This window comes from Geotrypetes seraphini, chromosome 15 (genome assembly GCF_902459505.1).
Source record: "Geotrypetes seraphini chromosome 15, aGeoSer1.1, whole genome shotgun sequence".
NCBI classification, from domain to species: Eukaryota; Metazoa; Chordata; class Amphibia; order Gymnophiona; family Dermophiidae; genus Geotrypetes; species Geotrypetes seraphini.
The window spans coordinates 16,159,184-16,186,871 of NC_047098.1; the positions used below are offsets into that span (position 1 = coordinate 16,159,184).

Genomic DNA, 27,688 nt, shown 5'->3' on the forward strand with positions numbered 1-27,688 from the left:
GAAACTTCAAACTGAGAACCAGTGCATCTACACGATAAAGGCCGAAAGACGCATACCGGAGCTGACATCATTAAGAGTTATCTGCCAGCGTATATACTTAGTGCCATTATCCAATATTGTTCTAGGCTGTCAATATGATATATCTCTGGTGCTTTACCTCGCTGCAGCCGGGCTCCGGAGAAAAAGCTCAGTTGGGCTGTCGTGTTATCTCCCTCTGTTTTTGTGTCTGTAAGTGCTCAAAGAGCTGAGCCGCAAACCGTATTTCGTCGAGCCGAGCTGCACTTCCTTGCAACTATGGCAAGCATGGGGGCCCCTCTTATTACGCTGGGCTAATAAACAGGTTAGCGCAGCCTAAGTATCACTTTCCCACACGCTGAGGAAGGCATTCTATAAATGGCGCTCAAAACTTGGGACCAAAAACATCAACGCCAAGGGCAATTCTAAAAAGAATCGCGCCCAGCGCTAAACCTGTGCCAAATTTTTAGGTGCCAGCAGGGCCAGTGTGATATGCTGGGGCTCAGGGCAGAAAATAAGGAGGGGCCCAATTCCTTTCCTCTCTGCTGCCTCCCACCTAGCATCTCTCCCTTCCTCCTCCTTCCCCCCTTCCTCCCCCTTCTGGTCTACCACATGCTCTCCAGTCCAGCAACCCTTCTTTCATTTAAAAATCAGCTGCTCCAGGGGCCCCCATGAGCCAAGATATCCTTTACTTCTCCCAACCCTATTCTGAACCCCTCCCCCCATACCCAGTAAGGCTATTTTTATGTTCTTATTAAGAAAGGTTTGTAGAAATTCATGGAGGAAAAGTCCATAGTCTGTTATTAAGACATGGGGGAAGCCTCTGCTTGCCCTGGATCGGTAGCATGGAATGCTGCTACTCTTTGGAGTTCCGGAATCTTTTGTTACTCTTTGGGATTCTGGAATTTTGCTATTCTTTAGGATTCTGAATGGAATGCTACTCCTTGGGTTTTGGCCAGGTACTAGTGACCTGGATTGGCCACCGTGAGAACGGGTTACTGGTCTTGATGGACCATTGGTCTGACCCAGTAAGACTATTTTTATGTTCTTATAAGGGTTGCCGGTGTGGCAGTGATTCTCTAGCGCTGATCGTGGTTTTCTAGGCGTTGTTTCTCTGCTAGAGTCTGCCCCTCCCCCTATGACGCAACTTCCTATTTACACTTGGAGGAGGGTAGTTAGTGGATTGCTGCAGGGATCTGTTCCGGGACCAGTGCTATTTAACTTATTTATAAATGATCTGGAAATGGCATTGACGAGTGAGGTGATTAAATCTGCAGATGACACTAAACTGTTCAAAGTTGTTACTACGTATGTAGATTGTGGAAAATTGCAGGTAGACCTTAGGGCATCCAAATGGCAGATGAAATTTAATGTGGATAAATGCAAAGTGATGGACATCGGGAAGAATACCCCAAATCACAGTATCCAAATGCTAGGGTCCACCTTGGGGGGGTAAGTGCCCCCCCCCAAAAAAAATCTGGGAGTCATTGTAGACAATACGCTGAAACCTTCCACCCGAAGTGCGGCGGTGGCCAAAAAAGCGAACGATGCTAGGAATTATTAGAAAATGGATGGCAAACAAGACTAAGAATGTTATAATGCCTCTGTATTGCTCCATGGTGTGACCTCACCTTGAGTATTGCATTCAATTGTGGTTGCCTTATCTCAAAAAAGATATACACTTCTCCCTCCGTATTCGCTGTGATAGGGGATTAACAGAAACGCAAATACAGAAAAACCGCGAATAACTTTTTCATATGTTATTCACTGTTTTCTATTAAAAACCACTGTGAATATGGTGAAACCGTGAACAATATGGCAGGAGACCTGGCCTGTTCCTGAAGGAGAGGCAAAACATGGTGACGAAAGTGCCGGGAATCAGCGATTTTCTCTGTAAACGCTTGAAATCAGCGATTTCTCTATGCAACATGATGTAATTTGGGGGGAGGAGCCAGCAAGCTAAAAACCATGAATAATCGAAACCGCGAATACGGAGGGAGAAGTGTAGTGGAACTAGAAAAGGTTCAAAGAAAAGTAACCAAGATGCTAAAGGGGATGGAACTCCTCTCGTATGAGCAACGAAAGAGGTAAGGGTTCTTCAATTTGGAAAGGAGATGGCTACACAATCCTGAGTGGTGTAGAACGGGTACAAGTGGATTGATTTTTTACTCCATCCAAAATCACAAAGACTAGGGGACACTCAATGAAGTGGTAGAAATCTGGAACGCTCTTCCGGAGACTGTTATAGGGGAAAGCACCCTTCAGGGAATTCAAGACAAGGTTGGATAAGTTCCTACTGAAACATAACATACGCAGGTAAGGCTAGACTCAAATAGGGCACTGGTCTTTGACCTAAGGGCCGCCGCGTGAACGGACTGCTGGGCACGATGGACCACTGGTCTGACCCAGCAGCGGCAATTCTTATGTTCTTACAGGGAGATACCTTTAAAAACCAATAGAAGGGAATGTTTTTTCACTCAGAGAATAGTTAAGCTCTGGAATGCATTGGCAGAGGATGTGGTAACAGCGGCTAACGTAGCTGTTTAAAAAAAAAAAAAAAAAAAGGTTTGGACAAGTTCCTGGAGGAGAAGTTCATAGTCTGTTATTCAGACAGACACGGAGGAAGCCACTGCTTGCCCTGGATCGGTAGCATGGAATCTTGCTACTATTTGGGGTTCTGGAATGTTGCGACTCTTCGGGATTCTGGAATGTTGCTACTAGTTGGGCTTTTGCCAGGCACTTGTGACCTGGATTGGCCACCATGAAGACGGGATACTGAACTAGATGGCCCATTGGGTCTGACCCAGTGAGGCTATTCTTATGTTCTTACACATTTTCTGGAATGTCAATTAACATCAATAATTAGTTGATAGAACCCGGTCACTGGTGTTCCAGCGCTCATTATTCAATTTGCTTGCATGCACATCTCTGATGCGCGTACCCAGTTGGGTGTCAATTATTGAGCTCCCTATATAGAATCTCGGGGAAAGCCCAGATCTAGTGTGCCTGTAAATTCAGCTTTTTTTCCAATTATCTTATTTTCTGGCTGTGTTAAGGTTAGTATTAGTGAGTGGCCACTGAAAATAATTAATACGGGAGCCCTCGCCACCTTCTGTTTAGACGGGGCTAATGGCTCCTGTGTTAAGTCTGCATTATTTGGTTGGTGAGTTTTACTTTTATTTTAAAAATTCCCATCATAAGTTTACAGTACAATAGGTGACAGGTACGTCGTGTACGCAAAAGTCTGTCAATGTTACGAGCATCTGTGTGCGTAAGGATACAACCGCCCGCACAAGTATCATTCTTTGATGTGTTTGTCCCTTAAAAACTAATGGCAAGCAATTGTTTTTTTATTTATCCTAACTTAAGCAACAAAACAATCAAAGCTTTGTTATCGTTTGGATCATCTAACTATGCAAACTTGGGATTTTCAGCTCTGACAGAAATTAAATCGGAAAAAAAAAAAAAAAAAAAAGATAATGTCTGAAGTTGGTGGATAATGCAATGCATGTTTTCTTGTCGACTATCGAGCTGCGTTTTGAGCTAATTTGCACTTAAAAACAAGCACATCCTTCGCATTAATTAGCAGTTCTATTCTATCAACTATAATGAAAACTTCAAATAAAAAGATTGAACTTAAAACTTTAGTTTCACTGTTGTTACAATTACCCCTACATAGTTTAAAATAAATAACTCTCAAATTTAATTTTTTTTTGGTTGATTTTTGCAATTTTATAAATTCAGTTATAATGCGCCTTGAAAAACATTTGCTCTGTTTAGTGTGCCAGAGCAAAAAAAAAAAAGTTTGAGAGACACTGCACTAAAGGGAGGCATTCGGGGTGAGGGGTTTGGAAAAATCAAATGCCATGCACACAATTTTATTCAGGACACGTATCTGCACAAATTAAGAGGTGTTCAAGTACCCCTGGGCTAATTTTGAAAGTGAAAATACACAAACATATTTCGCCAGTGGGCACCGTTCATAACCCTATATATTCTGTTGCTTTCTGTACCAGGTTTCAAATAAATTTGGGGATTGGTCCCTTCTGTTTATGTGGAACTGGGTTACTAGATTTTACGTATGTGGAGGGCACAAGAGTAAAGGGTCGCCTAAGACACCCTATACTCTTGGCACCAGCCCTGCTAAGGATGTGTGAGTTTTTAGAAAACTGTCCCTGAATAGCTGCAGAAATCGAAGCTAAAAACAACACTTTTGTCTTGCTTGGACACAAAGGAAAGCTCATGAAAACAGTACGTCTAAACATACACTTGCTTTATAAAATACGTGTGCAAGTCGTTTCTCCAACCAAACTACTTCCCCGAACTCGCATAAAAACAAGTGCGTTCTTATCGCCAAATGTTTTCACAGAGAACAATTTACAGTATAAGTGGAATTTTATAACAGTGGTGCCTCACACAACGAACTTAATTGGTTCCAGGAGCAAGTTTGTTATGCGAAAAGTTCGTTATGTGAAACGCGTTTTCCCATAACAATACATGTTAAAAAAAATAATTCGTTCTGCAGCATAAAATATGCTAAGATGACATAAAAAAAGATAAATTTTTTGTTATTATTTTTATTTAGATACATCTAAAAACATAATTGTTTTTTAAAACAACACACATTTTTTAAATTTAAAGACAGACTAAGTAGAGTCTAATTTTACAGTGAGAGAGGGCAGAGTCTCAGCGGCAAAAACTGGGACTTAACTGTTCATTTTTTTTTTTTTTTCTAGCATCGGGGAAGCGGCGAGAGTAGCTCCGCCCCCCCCCAACGCATCAGCAGTAGGCGCCGGGCCCCTGCGAGCCGACGGTCCGCCACTGCACAGGGAGCTAGGCGGAGAGAGGGCAGTTAAGCGCAGGAAGGATGCAGCTCGGGCGACTTCGTTGTGTGAAACGAAGTTCGTTGTAGGAAGCAAGACCTGAAGTTCGTTGTGCGCAGCGTTCGCTGTGCGAGGCGTTCGTTATGCGAGGCACCACTGTATATGTATATAGGCATGGAAATCCCTGGTCAGCTGAATTCCGAAGCTCGGAATTCCTTTCATTGAACCTGCTTAAAAAGACGAGAGCTGGCATGTGGGGGACCCTTCAGGCTCCCTTTGTCCGTAGACCCAATACAGCTACCAGATCTTCCTATTTTGAAGTACCCATTCTGAGTCTCTGAAGTTATGAGAAGCTAAAGCCCCCTACAGCAGCACCTTTGCCCTCCCTTGTTGCAGACTTCCTCAAGAAATAAAGCGTTAATTGTGGTGCCTGAATACAAATACTGTAAATCAAAAAAAAAAAAAGTTGCCGGCAGATACCCTTACCAGCTAAGGCCTGAAAGAAGCAGGAATTAAGTTCCATTAAATGAATCAACTAATTGTACACACTTGCCGAACGAGGAGATTATAGGCTAGCGACACAGACAAATGGCACATAATAGATTTGATTCTCACATTTGGAGACCCGAGCTTCATACAATTAAAATCCATTTCCTCATTCCTCCCCCCCCCCCTTGCCAGTTTCGCTAAATATTGCTCCACATAATGCAAACTTCAGTCTTGAAAAAAAACAGGTTATTCCTTCAACATCCCTTGGGGAAGGGGAGGGGGGGGGGAAAAAAAAGCCAGCGCTGCCGGCTCTCTGTGTCTTGTTTGTCAAATTGGTGGCTGCTCCGTCTGTCTCGAGTTCCATCAGTAACACTTAGGACAATGGCAGAATGTAACAGAAACAAAATATGTTCTCTAATGGCTTTCACGAAACCAGGGGGATGGCAATTATGTAACATCTGCATAGTAATCTAGCAGACTAAAATCTCAAAGGAGTTTGAGGGGGATACTCGAAATTCCAGCAGAGATAAGGGGTTTTGCTGCCTTCGGCTGGGGTTTGTATAAAAGAGAAAATTTTTTTTTTCTTGTTTTTTTTTTTTTTTAATGGTAATTATCTTGGTGTGGAACACTAGCATTTTCTTTCTTGTGACATTCAGAGTTAAACTGGAAAAAAAAAAAAGAAAAAAGAAAATATGAACTATAGAGGTGGAAAGGGTGAGAGTTCGGGGGGGGGGAGGGGGTTGATGAGAGGGGATGGACCCTACCCACCCCCCTGTAGCAAAGTGAAATATTTCAAATGAAACTGCCGTGCCTGAAGGGGCTGGATTGGAGAGTGTGGCAGAGCTTTTAATTTTTTTCAGATGATGGATAGATGTGAAATTACCCAAAAGTCAAATGAGCAGAAATGGAAAATATATTTTTTGGGGAAAAAAACCTCCCATGATGACAGAATAGACCCTGATAAAAGGTTTGAAGGTTCTGTGCACGAAAAATCATTTAGAATGCATTATCAGCCACAGAGAAGGTATAGAAGAGATTACAGTGGGTATAAGTGAATATGATCATTGGATGCATAGTGGAATAACACGGTATTCAGTGCACAGAAGCACATAGAAAAAGTGGTATAGTAAGTCACATCCCCTTTACTGTAGAACAGGGGTCGGCAACATGTGGCTTCCAGGCCCCTCCCAACCCCATGATCCCCCGGGCCTACTGAAGTACCTGGTGGTCCAGCGGGAGTCTTTGTGGCAGGGGCGCGACCCTCATGCTCCTGCCGTCTCGTGGCCGCCTTCTAAAATAGCTGCCGCAACCTCTTGCAGCTGCTCACAGCATTTCCTGAGCTGGCGTGAGAGGCCACGGCAGCCATTTTAGGAGGCAGGAGTGAGAGGGCTGTGGTCCTGCCACAAAGACTCCTGCTGGATCACCAGGTTTTTGTTTCTGGGGTTGTTTTTTTTTTGGGGGGTGGGGGGGAATCATGGGAGTTTGGGAGGGAGATTAAAGGGTAGGGGCCTGGAGAGGTGAGAGAAACTTGGCTATGGGTTTGAGGGTGGGGCAGGGGAGGGAGGGAGGGAGGGATGAGAGATTCAGAGACCTGTGAGGAGTTGGAGGGGAGGGAAGCCACACCTTGTGGCTCTTAGTAAATCTTGGGTCAAACATTTTGGATAAATTGGCTCTTTGCTGTAAAAAGGTTGCCAACCCCAGCCCTAGAAGGATACAGTGGTAACACAGCGGCTATTAAGCAATCACTGTTTTGTTTTGAGGTTTTTTTTTTTTTTTTTTTGTACTGTACATATAGCATTATGGATGCCCAACAAATTGACCCAGCTAAGTTGGAGAATTGCTGGTCCTGTGATTCAGATAAGAATAAAATAGAACAGCTTTTATTTGAATGTCCTCTCTTTCAAACATTCTGCGCACAGTTCTGGAGCGAAATACAGATATAGCAGGATTAGAAAAAGTACAGAGAAGGGCCATGAAAATGAAAAATCCCCCCAATGAGATGACCTCTCTATGAGGAAAGGCTAAAGTGGCTAGGGCTGTTCAGCCTGGAGAAGAGATGGCTCAGGGGAGATACGATAGAGGTCTATAAAACACCCTAAGTAGAGTGGAGCGGGTAGATGCATTTCGCTTGATTGCTCTTTCCAAAAATACTAGGACTAGGGGGCATGCAATGAAGCTACCAAGTGGTAGATTTAAAACAAACTGGAGAAAATATTTCTTCACTCAACATGTAATTAAATTCTGGAATTCATTGCCAGAGAATGTGGCGAAAGCAGTTAGCTTAGCAAGGTTTAAAAAAAAAAAAAAAAAAAAGCCATTACTAAGATGGACTTGGGGAAATTCACTGCTAATTCCTAGGATGGGCTGCATAAAATCTGTTTTATTCTTTGAGATCTCGCCAGGTTCTTGTGACCTGGATTGGCCACTGTTGGAAACTTGATGGACCTTTGGTCTATCCCAGAATGGCAACTCTTATGCTTTTATGTACAGCAAATTTTGCACGTATCTTACCCAGAAAAGTCTAGATTAATTGATGAAAATATTGGAAACAAATAAACAAAACAGTCCAGAAAGCCTTCGCAGTCATGCGCAACTTAAGACAAATCCGAAAATGCTTCGACAAAAAAAACAATTCAGACTCCTGGCCCAGTCCCTAGTTCTAGGACTCCTAGACTCCTGTAACATCTTATACCTGTCATGCCCTGCCAACATGATAAAACAATTACAAACAGTGCCAAAATACAGCCCTCACACTGATATACTCATTGAAAAAATACGACCACTCTTCTGCTGCCGTCCAAGATGCATACAAGCACGCATATTCTACAAATTCTAATGCACGCTATTCAAAGGCCTGAATGGCGATGGACCAACCAATTGACACAATCGCCTTACCAGGAACAACACATTCAGACCAAGGAGAACTCAGGCCCTCTTCACTCACCCCCCCAATCAAAGGCATACAATGTAAGAAAATGTATCACGGACTACCGTATTTTCGCGGATATAACGCGCACCATTGTAAAACGCGCACAGGGGTATAGCGCGCAGAAATCACGATGATATGTACAAAAACTTTTCTATACCGCGCTCAGGCATATAACGCGCATGCTGCCCGACTCTCCTTTCGCCCGCCCTGACTTTCCGTTCACCCTCCCTGACTTCCGTGCACTGCCCTGACTTTCCGTGCGCTGTCCCGACTCTCCGTTCACCCCCCCTGACTTTCCGTGCACTGTCCTCCCTTGAAGTCCTGTCCCCCCTTGAAGGTCTGTCCCCATCCTGAAAGCCTGATGCCCCCCCCGACGTCCGATACATCCCCCCCCCCCGGCAGGACCACTCGCACCCTCACCCCGAAGGACCGCCGACTCCCCAACAATATCGGGCCAGGAGGGAGCCCAAACCCTCCTGGCCACGGCGACCCCCTAACCCCACCCCGCACTACATTACGGGCAGGAGGGATCCCAGGCCCTCCTGCCCTCGACGCAAACCCCCCCCCCCCCCAGCCGACCCGCGCCCCCCCTGGCCGACCCCCACGACCCCCCCATCCCCCTTCCCCGTACCTTTGGAAGTTGGCCGGACAGACGGGAGCCAAACCCGCCTGTCCGGCAGGCAGCCAACGAAGGAATGAGGCCGGATTGGCCCATCCGTCCTAAAGCTCCGCCTACTGGTGGGGCCTAAGGCGCGTGGGCCAATCAGAATAGGCCCTGGAGCCTTAGGTCCCACCTGGGGGCGCGGCCTGAGGCACATGGTCGGGTTTGGCCCATGTGCCTCAGGCCGCGCCCCCAGGTGGGACCTAAGGCTCCAGGGCCTATTCTGATTGGCCCACGCGCCTTAGGCCCCACCAGTAGGCGGAGCTTTAGGACGGATGGGCCAATCCGGCCTCATTCCTTCGTTGGCTGCCTGCCGGACAGGCGGGTTTGGCTCCCGTCTGTCCGGCCAACTTCCAAAGGTACGGGGAAGGGGGGTGGGGGGTCGTGGGGGTCGGCCAGGGGGGGCGCGGGTCGGCTGGAGGGGAGGGGGGTTTGCGTCGAGGGCAGGAGGGCCTGGGATCCCTCCTGCCCGTAATGTAGTGAGGGGTGGGGTTAGGGGGTCGCCGTGGCCAGGAGGGTTTGGGCTCCCTTCTGGCCCAACTACACAAAGGTACGGGGAAGGCGGGGTGGGGGTGTCGTGGGGGTCGGCCAGGGGGGTCGCGGGTCGGCTGGGGGACGGGCGGAGGTTCTTGGGGGGGGGGCGGTCGTTCGGGGGAGGGGGTTTGCGTCGAGGGCAGGAGGGCCTGGGATCCCTCCTGCCCGTAATGTAGTGCGGGGTGGGGTTAGGGGGTCGCCGTGGCCAGGAGGGTTTGGGCTCCCTCCTGGCCCGATATTGTTGGGGAGTCGGCGGTCCTTCGGGGTGAGGGTGCGAGTGGTCCTGCCGGGGGGGGATGTATCGGACGTCGGGGAGTCGGCCGGGCAAGAGGGCTTGGGCTCCCTCTTGCTCCGATCGTGGATGCGGGTGCGGGTGGGAGCGCGTGCGAGCGGTCGTTCGGGGTGGGGGTGCGAGCGGTCCTGCTGGGGGGGTGAATCGGGCGTCGGGCGGGGTGGGAACTATGTTTAAAAACTTTTCTATACCGCGCTCAGGCATATAACGCGCGAGGGGTATGCGCGGTACGTAAAATCACGTATAACGCGCGCGTTATATCCGCGAAAATACGGTACTAGCCACCCAAGCAGTGAAACTAGACCACCACACCACATCTCCAACCTACTAATCACAACGTCCAAAACGTCCAACCACAAAACCTTCAGGAGAGAACTAAAAACCAAGTTATTCAGGAAATTTGCCAAGTCAAACTAACCTTCTCAATGTATCCCCGAAATCTAAAGCTTTTCCTAATTATCTATCTTGTAATCTCATTGGGTATGCCCAGACCAATTCTTTTGTAATCCGCCTAGAACCTTCCAGCCTTTGTCCTACCCCCTCCCCCGAAGCCAGCTAGCTACCTCCCTCCCTGCCGCACCAAAGCCAGCCTGCCTGTTTGCCTCCCTCCCTCTGAAGCCTGCTACCGCCGATTCAACCCTCCCCCCGGTCCACTACCACTGCTGCACGCTGCTGCTGCCTGGCTGGCCTGGAACTTCCTCTTCGACATCAGAATTGACATCGGGAAGAAGGTTTGTGGGCTGGCGCCTAGACCTTCCTTTTCTTCAGTTGCAGTGGGTGTTGGGCAAGAAGCAGCAGCGTGCAGCAATGATGGCGGACTGGGGGGGTGTTGAATCGGCAGTATCAAGCTTTGGAGGGAGGGAGGCAGACAGACAGGCAGGCTGGCTTTGGCGTGGCAGGGAGGGAGGGGAAGCGATCACCTGTCCCGTTGCCCCATGCATAGCTTCGGGATGCTGTCTCTGAAAATGGGACATTTCAGCGTCCCGAAGCAGTGTGTGGGGACAATGGGGCAGGGGATCTAAAAATAGGACAGTCCCGTTCAAAACAGGACGTGTGGTCACATTAGGTATGGCCAGTAGGAAAAAGGAGGTATTGATGCCTCTGTATAAGACTCTGGTGAGACCTCATTTAGAATATTGTGTACAATTCTAGAGGCCACACCTTGAAAAACATATAAAAAGGATGGAGTCGGTCCAGAGGAAGGCTACTAAAATGGTGTGTGGCCTTGGTGATAAGGCGTATGGGGCAGACTTAAAGATCTCAATCTGCATACTTTGGAGCATAGGCGGGAGAGGGGAGATATGATAGAGAAGTTTAAATACCTACGTAATATTAATGTGCATGAATCAAGTCTCTTTCATTTGAAAGGAAACTCTGCAATGAGAGGGCATAGGATGAAGTTAAGAGGTGACCGGCTCCGGAGTAATCTGAGGAAATACTTTTTTACAGAAAAGGATGGTAGATGCGTGAAACAGTCTCCCGGAAGAGGTGGTGGAGACAGAGACTGTGTCTGAATTCAAGAGGGCCTGGGATAGGCACGTGGGATCTCTCGGAGAGAGAAAGAGATAATGGTTACTGCGGATGGGCAGCTCTATGACCTCACAATGCAGATGCACAGAGCCTTAGCCTATAGGAAGAGGAGATGCAAATGTAATCATGTAATATCTATACAGACTTCAGTAGCAATTCAGATTATATTGCACTCCTGAAAAAATGCACAAGTCTTAAATGAAAACTTTTGGTGGCACTCTGCTTATCATTATGAGGGGAATATACGTAACACAGAAATACAGAAAGAATATTCAGTTTCAACACATTCAGGCACCGGTTTAGAAGTTTATCAGTATCTAAAACAGCACCAATCTATTGTATATAGGTTTATATCTTGTTAAGAATCCGATCAATGACATCCCCGAGGTAGGGAGGAGATGATAAAGAGGGAGAGAAAGGCTATCACTAAGGATTTTGTTTTATGGACTTTGCTGTATTTCCTGCGTCACGCATTCGCTAGATCATGTAAAGTTTTTCAGGTGCCTATTGCGGCCCTAGGGAGAAGCCCAGGTTCCACTTAAGCTCACCCAAGGCCTTGGGTGAGCTTAAGTGTCCCGACACATCTCCCTGCACCCATGACAGATACCTACAGTGTAGGCGGCCTGCCTTGGTTTTTTATTTTTTTTTTTAAACCATACGTTCCAATTGGTTGGTTAGACAGTAGTAGGACGCCTACCACTGCCTTCAATTGGGACGTCATTTATAAAATTTGCGTCTAGGTGCCTGACTGTTATGAAGTTAGGCACTTAACTTTCAATTAAGTGCCCATTAAGAGGTGTTCAGCACTAGTTATTGGCAGCGACTCAGCCTATTATTTAATTAATGTAGGCGCACGTTATAGAATTTGTGGGGGGGGGGGAGTGACATCAAGCCTAGCCGCGTGCTTCATACACTCTGATTGCCTGATAGTTACTTTTCCCAAGGTGTTGTAAAATCAGCGCTTTTTTTTGGACATTTCACGCGGATGCCCCGATATGACATTACCCCTCCCCCTCTGCCCCCACCCCCACACTATACAAAGCAGGGATGAAATTGCATGACTGATTAAACAGTACACCACACCGGGGGCAGCGAAATGCTGTCTTGTTTGGGGAGGCCAAGGCGCTCCCGCCCTAGCCCCTGCGAAATCATGCGGCAGCTTCGATTCTAAATGATTGGGGCAGCTGCCGCGCAGCATCAAGAAGAAGGCCTGCCCCTGGAAGTCTTCATTCTACTTCTGGGGCTAGGCCTGCTCCTTGAAGCTGCGTGGTGGCGGCTGCCCGATCATTTTAAGTTACACCCTGGGAGTCGGGAGGGTGGGCGGGCACCAGTTTTGGGGGGGGAGGCCATGGCCCCCTGTGGTCTCCCCTGTTCCGACGCCTATTCTCCGCACTGTAAAATGGCTTCTGCCTAGCTGCATTTCCAATTGGCTACTCTTTGTTATTTACGCGCGTATAGTATTGGCATAATACGACGATGAACTAACCTTCTAGATTAGGAGGCATGTTCCCAACCGAATAGGCTCCGTCCTTCATGTACACCAGCAGTTCTTCTCCTGGTTCAATGTCCTTAATAACTTTATAATAGATCTGTAGAAAAATAAAGAGGCATGCATGTGAATTAAAACTTGCATTTTAAACAATTCAAGTGTTCCCTCTAAGCTGAGCAGGTGTCCTCCAGCTGCATTGCTACCACTAGGGGGTGGAATATTTTCAGTCGCTAAGGACAGGTATGTTCCCTGGAGTCCTGCAGAACTTGCCTGTCCCTCACAATTGAAAAATGTGACAGTAAAACAGCACCCTCTATTGGTGAGACTGTGGGTGGAGGACTCCTGCTCAGCTTAGAGGGAACAGATAATCTGTCTGTAGAGTGTTGCACAGGATTCTTAAGCCTAAAACACATAAAACAACTAGATAGTCCCAGAAGATTTTGTTACATTATACTATTTCTGTAACCTGCCCATACTGTTTGACTTAAATTTCTTTTTACCTATTTCTGGTTGCCAGTGAAAGACTGAACTGCTCTCCTCTTTCCTCCTAAACCCTCTGCTCTTTTCCCTCCTTCTCTGTAAATAATACTGTTAATCCTGCCGGTCTCCTCTGCTCGTAACCTTGGAGTCGTCTTCGACTCCGCTCTCCCATTTTCTACCCACGTCCAACTGACTGCTAAAGCCTGTTGCTTCTACCTCTACGACATCGCCAAAATTCACCCCTTCCTCTCTGAGCACACTTATCCACAGTCTCGTCACTTCAGGCTTAGACTACTGCAATTTACTTCTAACAGGTCTCCCACTGAACCGCTTCTCCCCTCTGCAAAACTCTGCCGCACGATTTATCTTCTGCCAGCCTTGCCATCCTCACCTTACCCCTCTCCTCAGATCACTTCACTGGCTCCCGATCTGCTTTCACCTACAGTTCAAACTCCTATTGCTAACTTACAAGTGTGTTTATTCTTCAGAACCTCAGGCTCTCTCTTCTCTTGTCTCTCTCTATATGACTCCCCGAGAACTCCATTCCTCAGATAAGTTGCTTTTATCAATACCCTTGACCTCCACTTCCAATTCCAGACTTCGTTCCTTTCATCTTGCTGCCCCACATGCCTGGAATTAACGACCAGAGCCCATGCGCCATGCCCCCCCCTCCCTTCCCTTGTTCACAAGTAGGCTGAAAATCCACCTTTTTGAGATAGCCTTCAACTCAATACCCTACTCCCCATTGCTCTCTGCTCACCACCATCCCCTCTAACTGTAACCTCTACCCTGGCATCCTGTTTGTCTGTCTTGATTGTTTAGATTGTAAGCTCTTTCGAGTAGGGACTGTCTTCTTTGTGACTCTGTACAGCGCTACGTATGCCTGGTCGTGCTCTAGAAATAATTACCATATTTTCACGCATATAACGCGCACGTTATATACGGTTTTTACAAACCGTGCATAACCTTATGTTTATGTTTATTTTATTAATTTGATGAATCGCTTATCCATAATGTACTAAGCGATTTACAATAAGATACATAAGCATTTTTAAAAACCTTGCGCGTTATATGCGTGAGCGCGTTTTACAAATTTTTTTTAACATAGTTCTGACATCAGAGAAAGGGCGGGACCGCCGGAAGACGAAGCAGCGCAGACGCAGGGCTCACAGAAGGGCCGGGACCACCAAGAGGAAGCAGCAGGACACCGGTAGGAGCTTCTACGTGATGAGGGTGGGGGGGTCGGGAGGCTGTGGGGGTGTGAGCGGTCCTTCAGGGTTGGGGTGCGGGTGGGAGTGCGTGCGAGCGGTCCTTCGGGGTGGGGGTGCGTGCGAGCGGTCCTTCGGGGTGGGGGTGCGAGCGGTCCTGCGGGGGGGGGGGGGGTGAATCGGACGTCGGGGGGGGGGCAGCAGGCTTTCAGGGGGGGGACAGGACTTCAAGGGGGAGAGGAGAGTCGGGGCGGGGAAAGGAGAGTCGGGATGGCCAGAGGAGAGTCGGGCGGCGACGTGAGAGTCGGGGCAGCATGTGCGGTATACGGGTGCGCGCGGTATATAAATTTTTTTTTTACATATATGTCGGTTTCCCGCGCGCTATACCCGTGAGCGCGTTTTACACGGATGCGCGTTATCTTCGTGAAAATACGGTAATAGTAGTAGAAGCAATTTTCCAGTCTACATCAGTCCTTTTCTTATATAGTAAAATAGTAAATGATGATAGATAAGGACCTGAATGGTCCATCCAGTCTGCCCAAGCGAATCATTGTTTTCTCTTTGATATTACTGGGTGCTAGACCACAGAGGTCCGCTCGGAGCTACTGGAGTTACTGTCAAAGTTTGACACATTGGGTTCCAAACTATTAGAGCTGCCGTTGAAGCTCACACCAGACAATCCAAACCATCACGTCATTTGCGGGATGCAGACCGTAAAAGTCCACCCAGCACCTTCCTCGCGTTTTACTTTCGATTGAAGCCCTCCCTAGCCCCTCCTAAACTGAATTGTCATTTACGGGGACACAGACCATGCGAGTCTGCCTAGTAACGGAACCTTGTTCTTCGACTAATGCCATTCATTTTCGAATTAGAGATCCTCTGTGTTCATCCCATGCTTTTTTGAATTCTGTCACCGTTTTCCTCTCCACCACCTCCCTCGGGAGGGCATTCCAGGCATCAAACACCCCTCTCCGTGAAAAATAATTCCCTTACGTTACTCCTAAATCTTCTACCTCACAACCTCATTTTATGCCCTCTAATTTTAACCAATATGTGTTATAATCACAGTGTCTTTATAGATTCTTAATTAAATATAGTGAATATCTCAGAACCAACACCCGTGACTGGTGAATTCACCAAACTGGGGTTAATTGGGGGACCATCATTGAAATTCACTGTCCCCTCACCATCCTAATTGCTATTGTTGAAAGTTTCAAAATGTGATTACTTATCTGTAAATCGGATGGTTAGATCTTGATATTGTTCCCCAGCGGTGAAGAAATAAACTTGTGTTAATAACGTGTTAAAACCCACTGTAGTAACTCCTCCAAACATTATCCGTGTCCCCCCGACTCGAGTTTCGATGGATATCGTCTTCAGGGAAGGACTCTTGTATCGGCTCCCTGTTGTAGCTTGGGGTTGAAATCTGTTGCTGTTGCTGAATTGTTGTTGGTTCTGAGATATTCACTATATTTAATTAAGAATCTATAAAGACACTGTGATTATAACACATATTGGTTTAAATTAACATCACAGTATTATAATTATATCTCTCCATATAAAAGTGCCCTCTAATTTTACCATTTTCCCTTCTCTGGAAAAAGATTTGGCTCTATATTAGTACTTTTCAAGTATTTAAACATCTGTATTATATAAATCTTATCCCTCCTCTCCTCTCGAGTATACATATTCAGGTCTTCCAGTCTTTTCTTGTATGTCTTTTGGTGCAAACCCCTTACCATTTATGCCGCCTTCCTCTGAACCGCTTCAAGTCTTCTTATATCCTTAGCCAGATAGGGCTTCCAAAACTGAACATAATACTAAAGTAAGGCCTCACCAATGACCTGTACAGGGGCCATCAACACCTCCTTTCGTCTGCTGTTATGTCTCTCTCTCTCTATACAGCTTAGCATCCTTCTGGCTACAGCCACCACCTCGTCACACTGTTTTGTCACCTTCAGATCCTCAGACACTATCACCCCAAGGTCCCTCTCCCCATTCGTGCATATTAGACTCTCACCTCCCAACACATATGGCTCCCTTGGATTTCTACTCCCCAGATGCATCACTCAGCACTTCTTTGCATTAAATTTTAGTTCATATAATGTACAAAATGTTGTCTGACTGTGGATCTGAGGGGCCCTCCTGGTTCAAACCCAGCATGCACCCAAAATCAGAGGGAGAAAAAAAAGCCTCAGACTTATGTAGCAGTGACAAATACCCAAAGGGCACAGAAAAAAATCGCTCACAATATATTCACAGGCAAAAAAAATCCTCCCTCAATTGTGTAGCTTAAGTTTGGAACAAGGCAAAGCCACCCAAAGGCACATTCAAGGAGTTAGCTTGGCAAAGACAACAGTAGCTCCCATGCTGTCATGTCTCAGAACAACTCCCAACAAGTGACCTTGTTTCACCAGTTCTTGGCTCTTCCGGGGATCGATGCACAAGCCTTGAAAAGTGTAGCCATGCCGTGACCAGCCCCAGAAATTTTAGTTGCCAAACATTAGACCATTCTTCCAACTTTTGCAGATCTTTTTTAAAAAAATTTTTATTTTTATACCTAGTGGACAAATTTGATGACCTGGATTGTAACATAGTAACATAGTAGATGATGGCAGATAAAGACCCGAATGGTCCATCCAGTCTGCCCAAACCTATTCAATTTAAATTTAAAAAAAAAAATTTTTTTTTTCTTCTTAGCTATTTCTGGGCAAGAATCCAAAGCTTTACCCGGTACTGTGCTTGGGTTCCAACTGCCGAAATCTCTGTTAAGACTTACTCCAGCCCATCTACACCCTCCCAGCCATTGAAGCCCTCCCCAGCCCATCCTCCACCAAACGGCCATACACAGACACAGAAACAGGATACCGGGCTAGATGGACCATTGCTGTAACCCAGTATGGCTATTCTTATGTTCTGTTATCAAGAAAATTCTGAAGTTGCTAGAGATCATAAAATATAAAGAGGTCACTTCCTCTCGATACCAGCAGCTGCCGTCTGGATAAGCTCCGCTGACATGAACATTCCGATGAACTATCCCCTGGATTCTATATTTGGTGTTCATAAATTGGCACCCAGTTTTTTGCACACATCTGAGATGAGAATGCAAATAAATTGAACAAGGAGACACCAAAATATCAATAGCTGGTTGCTAACAACCAATTTATGCTAATTGGAATTTCCCAGAAAATTCACGCATATTTCACTTTGCAGCATTCTTTAAAAGGCACCTAACTTCATTTGTGCGTTTCTGATAAGGGGACATGGCCAGGGGCTTGCCAGACTGGAACACGGAATTATAGAATTTGCCCCTATGTGTACCTAACTTAGGTGCCGGCATTTATATCTGGTTTCAGCCAGGGCAAAGTCCGGTGCTTAAAGGTTCAGTGCAGAATTGGCACTAGGCACAATTCTAGGCATGCAACTTTTATAGAATTGCGCTCAGCGCTGCTATTTTTGGACACACCCATTTATAGAATTCCATCCTATCCAGACACCTCATAATTTATTTATGAACTGCCTTTTCATGAAGAGATTCACTCTTCCGCTCTCTATTCAAAAGCGGTGAATGATTCTGTTCCCCCTGCTCAGGAATTGGCTGATTATTTCATCATTAAATCATGCAATTCCATGATTCCATCAAGGATGCTGAACTTTGATAATCCACCGGAGAAAGGGCAAAGATATCCATCTTAGCACATTCTCGAATTTTACTAATCTAATCTAATCTAATCCTTAGGTTTGTATACCGCATCATCTCCACGTTCGTAGAGCTCGACGCGGTTTAAAGTAGGAGAAATAGGAAGGAACTACAACAGAGGGTTAGAGGTAGAAGTGTGAAGAAAATTTAGAGGACTTGGGATGCCAAGATATAAGAGTTTCCTTGATTCCTAAGTTGGAGGGAGACTTACATTTTTTGAGAAAAGCCAGGTTTTCAGATGTTTGCGGAAAACTTGGAGGGAGCTCAAGTTCCGAAGAGGGGAGGTAAGGTTGTTCCAGAGCTCAGTGATTTTGAAGTGGAGGGAGGTCCCTAGCTTTCCTGTGTGGGAAATGCCTTTTAGCGAGGGGAAGGATAGTTTTAATTGGTGGGAGGATCTGGTGGTATCAGGGTTTGAGGAATTCCAAGAAAGAGGGATAAAGGGAGGGAGGATACTATTCCATCTTTGACAGAGATCCAACGAACACTGCAAACCCTAAATATGACCGGCAATCCATCCGATAACCTTCGCTACTAAAATGGTACTGTATGATCTTTGGACCTTTTATTCAAAGTTTGATCTTGAAAAGCCTCTCCTCAAGTACCATGTCTGGACTCTGGAAGAAGGTGACCATCAGACCAATACTTAAACATCCTATTGCCAGTCCAGAAGAATGTTCCCAACTCTCAACCAACTGACTCCTTTTTTCGAACAGACAAATGCTCTATCTACATCCCAATCAAACGGGCTTTAGGCCACACCATTCTACTGAACTTTCACTTTTAGATCTTGTAACTTCCATTAGATGCTTTCTAGACCAACGTAAATCTGTCCTTTTAGTGTCATTAGACTTAACAGCAGCTTTTCACACTATTGATCATTCATTACTTTTGAACAGATTGCGATTGTTGGGAATGTCTGGGACAGCCCTTGGTTTAAATCGTACTTCACCGATCATATCTACCAAGTAAATCTTCTGAATTCTATATCCAAGTCATATGTGCAAAATTTTGGTTTGCTCAAAGGTTCATATTATCTCATTTGCTGTTCAATCTTTTCTTGGTGCCGTTTCTGACAATTGCTCAAACCATCGGTTTCATAATATTCGCATATGCAGACGACATTCAACTACTTTACCCGATTCAAACTCAGGATAAGAAGAACATTTATGAAATTAACTGAAACCTTGATTTACTTAGTGAATTGCTCAATGAGAACCTGTTGTCTCTCAATATCGGTAAAACCAAGGCTCTTCTATTCTCAACTAGCAATAATGAATCCCTAATAGCCCCCGTCTGTATCTGATCGACCCCTATTCAATTGGGCACAACGATCAAGCTCCTGGGGGTGATTCTAGATGATAAACTGTCCTTTAATAAACAAATTAGTGCTGTGGTTTGAAAATGTTTTTTTCAAGCTTAAAATGATTCGTTCTCTCTCCTCCCTCTTGGATCTCAAATCACTCAATATTCTCATACATTCATTAGCAGTTTTACACTTAGATTATTGCAATTCACTTTACCAGGGAATAACACAGAAGGAAATTAGAAGACTTCAAGTAATACAGAACACGGCCGTTAAAATTATTTTTAAAGCAAAAAAATATGATCATGTCATCCCTCTCTTAAAAAAGGCACACTGGCTGTCCATCATCCACTTGATTGCATTTAAAATTCTGTTCATTACCTTTAAAGTAAAAACAGCCAATTTGCCAGCTTTTTAGATAGAACTCTGATCCCTTATACAACCTCCAGATTGCTCCGATCGACATAGCAACAGCTATTGGCCATTCCCTCTATTCGCCAGATATTTTATGATTCAACTTGCAAGACAATTTTTTCAGTCATGGCTCCCACACTGTGGAGCTCTCTCCCCCTTGAATATAAGGCAATAATCGTGTGCCTCCAAATTGAAATCTGGCCTAAAAACCTTTGGCTTTGACTTATGGATTCATATTTTGATATCAGCTTACTATATGCCTATGTACTCCCTTATGTTTTTTTTTTCCTCCCCTCCCCCCATTTTTTATTTTATGAAATTTATTTATTTATTTTTAAAATTTCTATACCGTTTTTTTCCACAATGGTTTACAAGGAGTTACGTACATAAAATATTAAGTCTATACAAAATAAAAAATAAAAACAGACAAATTCAGTCTTACATAAAATGAATTGCTCAGAGAAATGCATCTACAGAGTTGAGTCTTTAACATGTTCCTAAATGAATTCCTCTCTCCGAATTTTCGAATCTGGCCAACGAGACCATTCGACAGCTTGACTCCTGCACATGTGAAAGTCATGGCATTTGATTCCACATATTTAGGGTTAGCCTTTGTTTTCGGAACGCAGGGATCTCTGTGGTTGATAATGAGACTCATATTCTTAAAATTTTCAGGCATCGTACCATATAGAAATTGATGACATAACATAATTGCTTTGTATTGAATTCAAAACACATAAGAACATAAGCATTTACACTTTAGTAATACATAGAACTCAATGAATGATATCTTTAACCTGTACAAGTTGTTAAGAAAAATCAAATATGATTTAACAGCACAGGTATCTGAGAGTTCTACAATATATAGTAAATATTATTGTACTTACAAGTCCTTTATCCTTTGTTGAGCTATAAATAGAAAGCCAATTTTTGTTTCATAGTGGGCTAAACGAGGGGTGGGGAGGACCAGGTGGTTGGCATCAATAAGCCTGAGTGGTTGAGAAAGAGCATAAGGAATAATTAATCTTGAGAGATACTGAGGAAGACCAGACTAAAGACATTTAGGAGTGAGACACAGAATCATGAAAAGAGGATGATATTGTAAAGGTAGCCAGTGAACCCGTAGAAATTAAAGGGTTAGCTTTTCAAAATGACGAGCATGGCAAAGGAAGCATAGTGTTGTGCTGTGAAGTGGCTGAAAACGATTCAGTTGGGTAGAGGCAATACTGGCAAACACGGTATTGCAGTAATCTAATTTGGAGATGACTAAAGCATGCATAAGTGTGTGAAGTGATTTGGAATCAAGAAAAGGACAGATAGAATGTAACCGATGTAACAAATAGAAGCCAGAATGGATAACTGACGAAATATGCTCTTGAAAAGTTGTGAATCCAGAATGACCCCTAAATAACAGAAAGAGGAGACAGAAATGGTGTTGGTTGTTTAACGACGGGAGAACAAATGTGCGTGATGAAGCAAGATCCGGATGCCCATCGGTCATCACCGAAGAATTGGAAACTGATGCACACATTCAGCAGAACAGGAGATTCACAACTGAGCTTTTTCTTGTTTCCCGTTCTGTTGTTTACAAAAATTGTCACCTATTGCCTTCACTGCAAGAAGATTTGTGCGAGGTGGGTTCCAAGAATGTTGATGCCAGAACAAACAAAAAAGAATGGTGTCGTCATGTTGCACGAAACACAGCAGAAGTGTTGCAGACGTTTCAGTGGGAGATACTGGACCGACTTTCATACAGCCTGGACCTGGTGACACCGGCAAAATTAAAGAAATTTTGGTTGAAAAATGCATGCAGACTAATGATGGTGTCCACGAAACGGTCAACAACTGGTTTAAGGAACAGAAGGAAAACGTTTTCAATCAGGGGATTGATTGTCAACCTCATCTCCCGAACTCAAAAATGCATATCAAGCAGCCTCCTGGGATAAAGATTTAAGTTCCTTGATCTCTAATGCTGGGTCATATCAACATTTTAGGAAAAACTTAAAAACCTATTTGTTCACATAAATTTTTAGGTAACTGACTGTATCCATCTTGAATGTCTTTACTGTTATGCGATATAGAAGAAGGCTTTTTATGCTAAGTTATGTTATTTAATTAGAAAGTTTTTGAGTTACAATAAATTATGAGTTTATAGGAAAACAATTCTTTAAAAAATGGCCTTCATATATTGACCAACAAGAGCATGTACCAAACTTATAATACATCTTCCGCACCCATCTCATAGGTTTAAGCAATACCTGAGCACCCCCGCCTTTAAGCAAAATCTTAATTTCACATGAATTCCGTATGAAGGCACTAAATCGCCACCCACATAACTTTCAAAAGGGACCTCACAAAAATCAGATGCTCCTCATATCCAATCGCCAACGCAACACAATTGCGAGGCGATACGATAAGCTCTCAAATCTGGAAGGCCGAGGCCTCCGTCGCGTTTATTAAGTTGTATATGGAGCATATTGAGGTAAGGCTTTTTCGAGCCTCAAATCAACAACAGTTTATTTGAGCACGAAAGGAGCTGGAATGGTGGCATGGAAGGAGCCGGAGGGGAGAACACAGGGGGCGCCTCTTACCCCTCACTGCGCCACTGCTTCCCGTTGAGTGCAATGGATTTTGCAGACTAAGGCCCTCTTTTACCATGGTGCGCTAACCGATTAGCACACGCTAAACGCTAACGCGTCCATAGGCTAATATGCACGCGTTAGCACACCTTAGTAAAAGGTGCAACTGCAACTTAGTGCCAATTAACTAATTACTAAATTAAGTCATACGTGTAACTGATGCTATAACTTGCAAATGCAACTTTGCATGCCAAGTGCAAAGTTGTGCGCACAAGTTAATCAAATTAGGAGGAATTTGGGGTGCAGAACATTGCCTTTGATGAATCTGGCACCATCTGTATAAAGCTGGGGTGCAGCGAAGGCAGTTTGCCCATTGGCTACCAATCACCCATAGAATAACTTTCAAAATCATACTGTTATCCTTTAAAATTCAACAATCGCTCCGATATTTTGGGATCGTCTTGTGATACCGTATTCTCCATTTAGGGCACTCAGATCAACACAACAAGATTTATTAACTATTCCTTCTCTAAAAATAATAGGGACCAGGAGATCTACCATTTTCTCGGTCATAGCACCCCAGCTTTACCACTATACCTGCTGCGGCAGGCAACGGCAGCCTGTTAGGATCGCTACAGCCGACCAGCGATCCTCTTTAGGCTGCTTTAATGTGAGACTGGGACGCCGCGTGAACCTGATGCGGCGCTTCTACCTGTCTTCCGGCGGGCCAGCTTAAGTGAAATTTTGTAATTGTCTGGGGGGGGGGGAGCAAATTTTATTACACTGCGGGCCAGTTTGACATGTCTGTTCTACAGTATGTATTTTCAGGGCCTCGGCCTAATGATATGCCCCTGTAGTCTATAAAGGGCGCCCAAAGTTGCATGCAATCCACCATTGCGCACTCATCTAAACAGGCTAAAGAGTCCATGAATAGGCATCATTTTGGATTTGCACATGCATTTTGCTAACTGCTATTGTCTACAGATCCATGTGCAAATCTTGTGGCATACAACTCAAAAGGGGCGTGGCCATGGAAAAGGCATGAGCGGGTCAGGGCGTAGTATTATTGAGTTCTTGGGATCCATACTAGAAAATGACACGGGGGACAAATTTGTCCCTGTCCCCGCGGGAAATCAATTTCCCTGTCCTGTCCTCATGAGTTTTCTCACTGTCCCTGTCCTTGCTCCATTCCTGTAAAGCTCTGCCTTAACCGCACAAGCCTCAAATACTTATGATTTTAAAGTGTTTGAGGCTTGTGCAGATGAGGACGGAGCTTAGGCATTGGTGGAATGAGGCATTATGACATCACAATCTGAGCTCTAGAATGTTGCTACTTATGATTCTAAAAGTGTTTGAGGCTTGTGCAGAGCTTAGGCATTGGTGGAATGAGGTATTATGACATCACAATCTCAGCTCTAGAATGTTGCTACTTATGATTTGAAAATGTTTGAGGCTTGTACAGATGAGGACAGAGCATGCAGGAATGGGGCATGGACAGGGAAAGAACTCGCGGGGATGGGATGGGAAAATGAGTTCCCGCGGGGAGAGGGAAAAATTTGTCCCTGTATCATTCTCTAATCCATATATCCAACCTGAGCACCAACATTTACACCAGTTCCAGCAGGTGTAAGTCTAGCAACCAAATGTATAGCATATTGCTCAGTGACAATTATTTTGCCACCTATGTTTGATCCCCATTTACTGAATCTACCCCATAGTGGTATTAAATATGTCTATTTTCTAAATCCCGTGGCCAAGGTTTAAAAAAAAAATGCTTCCTACTGGTTCTGAATAGTGACCCAACAGGGCCTTTCCCTGTAAGTCCTATATCTGTTCCTTGTAAAGGGAAATAAATACATTTATTCCTTATAGTGGCAGAATTGTTTTACTGTCTTGTTGCTTCTTTATGTTTTGGGGATTTATAGGTTTTCTTTCTCTTTTGCCCTCAGACACTTGCTGAATTTTTTTTTCACTTTTTAAGCTGTCACTTGTTGGTTGTTTGTTATTTTTTTTTTTTTTTAGAAGTCTGTTTTTTCCCACTCAGTGCCTTTTCATCAGTTTTTCATACTATATTCATCTTGTAATATAGCTGATGGGAGTAAGGGGTCGCAAATAATTCTGATTACGATCAGGACAGCAGCACCCCAGGGTCAGCAAGAACTTTCTAATAATGCCAAACGCTTCTTCCTCCACAGAGATGACAGACGACTAAAGCGTGAATCATGATGAATTATTCTATCTGCTGAATTACTACTATAGATTTTTTTTGGGGGGGGGGGTTTGGGGGGAGGGGGTTCTCTTTGTCCAGAGAACTACGATACAGTAATATGGTAATAGCAAATACACGAGGATCTTCCCAGCGGTAATTGCGAAAGAAACCTCGTTCTTGATCTGAGAAAGTTAGAACAAGAAATAAACTATTTCACGTAGCTTTGGGCTGGCAGTTTTTGTCTTTTCCCCGCAGATTATACCCCCTTTATGTGACTGATCCTAACACATATCCCAAAGGACTATAGTACCTGCGAGCTCAGTGGCAGCCTATGCGATTATACTGTATATTAAATAGAACAGGTGCGAAGGTTCTTTTAGTACATTGTAGCCAGAGTTTATCCCCCCCATTCGACGAGAACAGACGTTTTTGTAGAAAGATGTTTGCTCCAAGACGACTCTCGCATTCTGTTTTTTGACAGTCGTGGGGTACTGAGTGTCGCACCGAGACATTTGTTTTTTGGGTTTCAAACAATCTCTTTTTTTCCCCCCCCCCCAATTCTTTATTCATTTTTAAAAATTTACAATAAGTGTAACAGCATTTATAACATTTTAAACTCAAATACAACACTTAATATTCTGTTAAAATCCATATCAGAATTTATCTCCCCTCCCCCCAATCAATAACATTCTTTAAATTCAAGAAAACCTACCATAAACCCCATTCCTATATACCTTATTTAATATTCAAATCAAAAAACTCTTCCCCCAATCTCATTCACTCCTCCGCTCGCAGGCGCCGTGTACACGAGAACACTGACTTGCGCGTGCAATTGCTGTATCCGTTTGCATTATTAGCAAAGGCATTCCCATTTTGATCACGCAATGTTTGCTATGCTGTGATGTTTTTTAATAAGTCCAGATCAAACTGTTTGATTTGTTTTTGCTTACTCCCTTATTTGGGGCAGGACCTTTTTTTTTTTTAACACCACATTCCTGTGCCTCTGCCCGATTACCGCATCTGTTTGGCTAGTGTGGCGATGAGTCTGGCGACCACCATGTTCCTGACAGTGCAATGAACCAAAAATTGTACTCCTGAAATAGTTCATGGCAGGAAAACCTCCGTATGCCATAGAATCGAGATCCCTCCCTGCTAGAAAGGTGTTCATTTACTACATCTCTTTCCTGAATTTTTGGGGTGAAAAATCCGAATTCACAATTGACATTATATATTTTATATGGGGTTCTGTTCTGTAAAATTTCCTAAGGTCTTCCGTTTTATTTTGCTCTTGCTGCTAATTAGTGAATATAACACGGAATAGAAGTTATGTCATTGGTTTCAACACAGGCAGGTCTGAAACCTTCCATAAAATAAAATATTGTAATCCCTGGTTAAATCCAAGGTTTAAAACTTTAAATACAGGTCAGTGTTGTTTTTATCAACTGTATGATTGTACTAGTGGGAAAGAATCCTGCATGAAAGGTGTATAATTAAAGGACCCCTCTTATTTTAATGCTTACATAAGTGTTTTCACTTAAAAAAAAAATCACTGTTTAAATACGCGAAGTATATACGAAAAGCATGGTACACCTGTAGAAAGTACATTTCTGTGTACTACAATGAAGAGTAATTGTTTTAAAATGTATTGCTGTGTTGTGCCTGGTGTATCATTGGGATATATTCCGAGCAATTGAGAAACAAAAGATTCCTATCTACAGGGAGCTGTGGCTAAAGTCTTCCACCAGGGGGCAATATGCACTAAAAAAAAAACCCAAAACACAACAACAATCCCGAGGTTTGTAAGCGTTACAATACATATTTACGCTCATCTCATACATACAACACATGTTTTAGCTATCGCTCTTTAACAGCCATAAAAGCCCTCATTTTAACCCACCTTATAAAGTTAGGAAAAGCAAAATATCTGGAAAGGAAAGTGTAAAGTTAACATGAAACTTTTACTTTCGCTAGTATCACAAGTGCAAACTTTCAGACCCAAGAACCCCCCCCCAAATCCAAACAATTTGCTTGCTTGGAAAGTGATAGCAAAGCACGGACGGGCGCATCTGCACCGCGGAGGGGGGGGGAGTAAGACAGACAAAACCTCTAACCTTTTCTTCTCTCTCTTTGCAAGGTGCACCAGCTCAGAGTCTGGAGAGAAGTTTAGGGCTCTTCTGCTATCCCAAGAGCAGTGGTAGTGCTTTGAGCCTGCACCATGCTTTCCCAGATGGAGGGTGTGCTGGGGAGGGGGGCCCCTGCAGACCGCACAGGCACTGGGTCCTGTCTACCGCATCCTCATTCTTTGGGGCTTCATAGCTGATTATCCTGCCCGGCTCTCAATGGTCTGAGATTCAAGACCCAAGACACTCCCCCTCCTCTCATCAGTGAAGACTGATCTCCCTAGAGACCCCTCCCTTACATTATCTGATGTCTGTATCAGGGACAAGAAACAGCTCCTTAATCAAAGGAAGAGGAAGTCTCTCACTTTTTGCCTTTCCAAGTTCAGAAAGGGCTCCTCTCTCTCTCTCTTGAAATATTAGTTATTCATTAACTGCTTTGGATCAACTCAACTTTTTTTGTGTGTGTTAGAATCAGATGATGAGTTTGATCGTCTAATCCACTTATCTGAATTTTGTTTTGTTTTTGTTGCATTGAAAAAAGGAAACCGGGCAATCTTTTTCCAACGTATAACCCCCCCCACCCCCAGCCTCCACTTACTGGGAGAGCATTGCCAGCCTGAGTCTCTTAGATAAGAGCTGTTTTTCAAATGTTGATTTTTCTCAACCTCTTGTCCCCTTTAAAATAGTAGGTCATTTCTTTGGAAAGATCCCAGTTCAATAGTCGCAGCTAATTATTTCCTGGAAACAATTAGAAATAATGAAAATGTCAGGGTTTTTGTTGAAGGAGTCACAGGCTGGAATGATAAGTTTGAAAAATGCTCGAGTACCTGAAAAAAACTCATGTAAACCGTTTTGAGCTCTCCGGGGAGAACAGTATAGAAAATTGAATAAATATAAATAGAGTTAAAGGGTC

The 27,688-nt window shown here is 44.3% G+C and overlaps 1 protein-coding gene across 13 annotated transcripts in view; it reads right to left on the bottom strand.

Annotated features, from left to right (window-relative positions):
• PRDM16 (PR/SET domain 16) overlaps nucleotides 1–27,688 on the bottom strand; it is an 888,295-nt gene that overhangs the window by 86,550 nt on the left and 774,057 nt on the right. For 12 of the 13 annotated variants that reach the window (XM_033921997.1, XM_033921996.1, XM_033921992.1 and 9 more), the window contains one exon: nucleotides 12,760–12,862. In XM_033921997.1, coding sequence (XP_033777888.1) covers nucleotides 12,760–12,862 — 103 coding nt within the window. Of the gene's footprint in view, nucleotides 1–12,759; nucleotides 12,863–26,766; nucleotides 27,077–27,688 lie in introns of those variants that run through there. The other variant, XM_033922003.1, reaches the window with a different exon arrangement.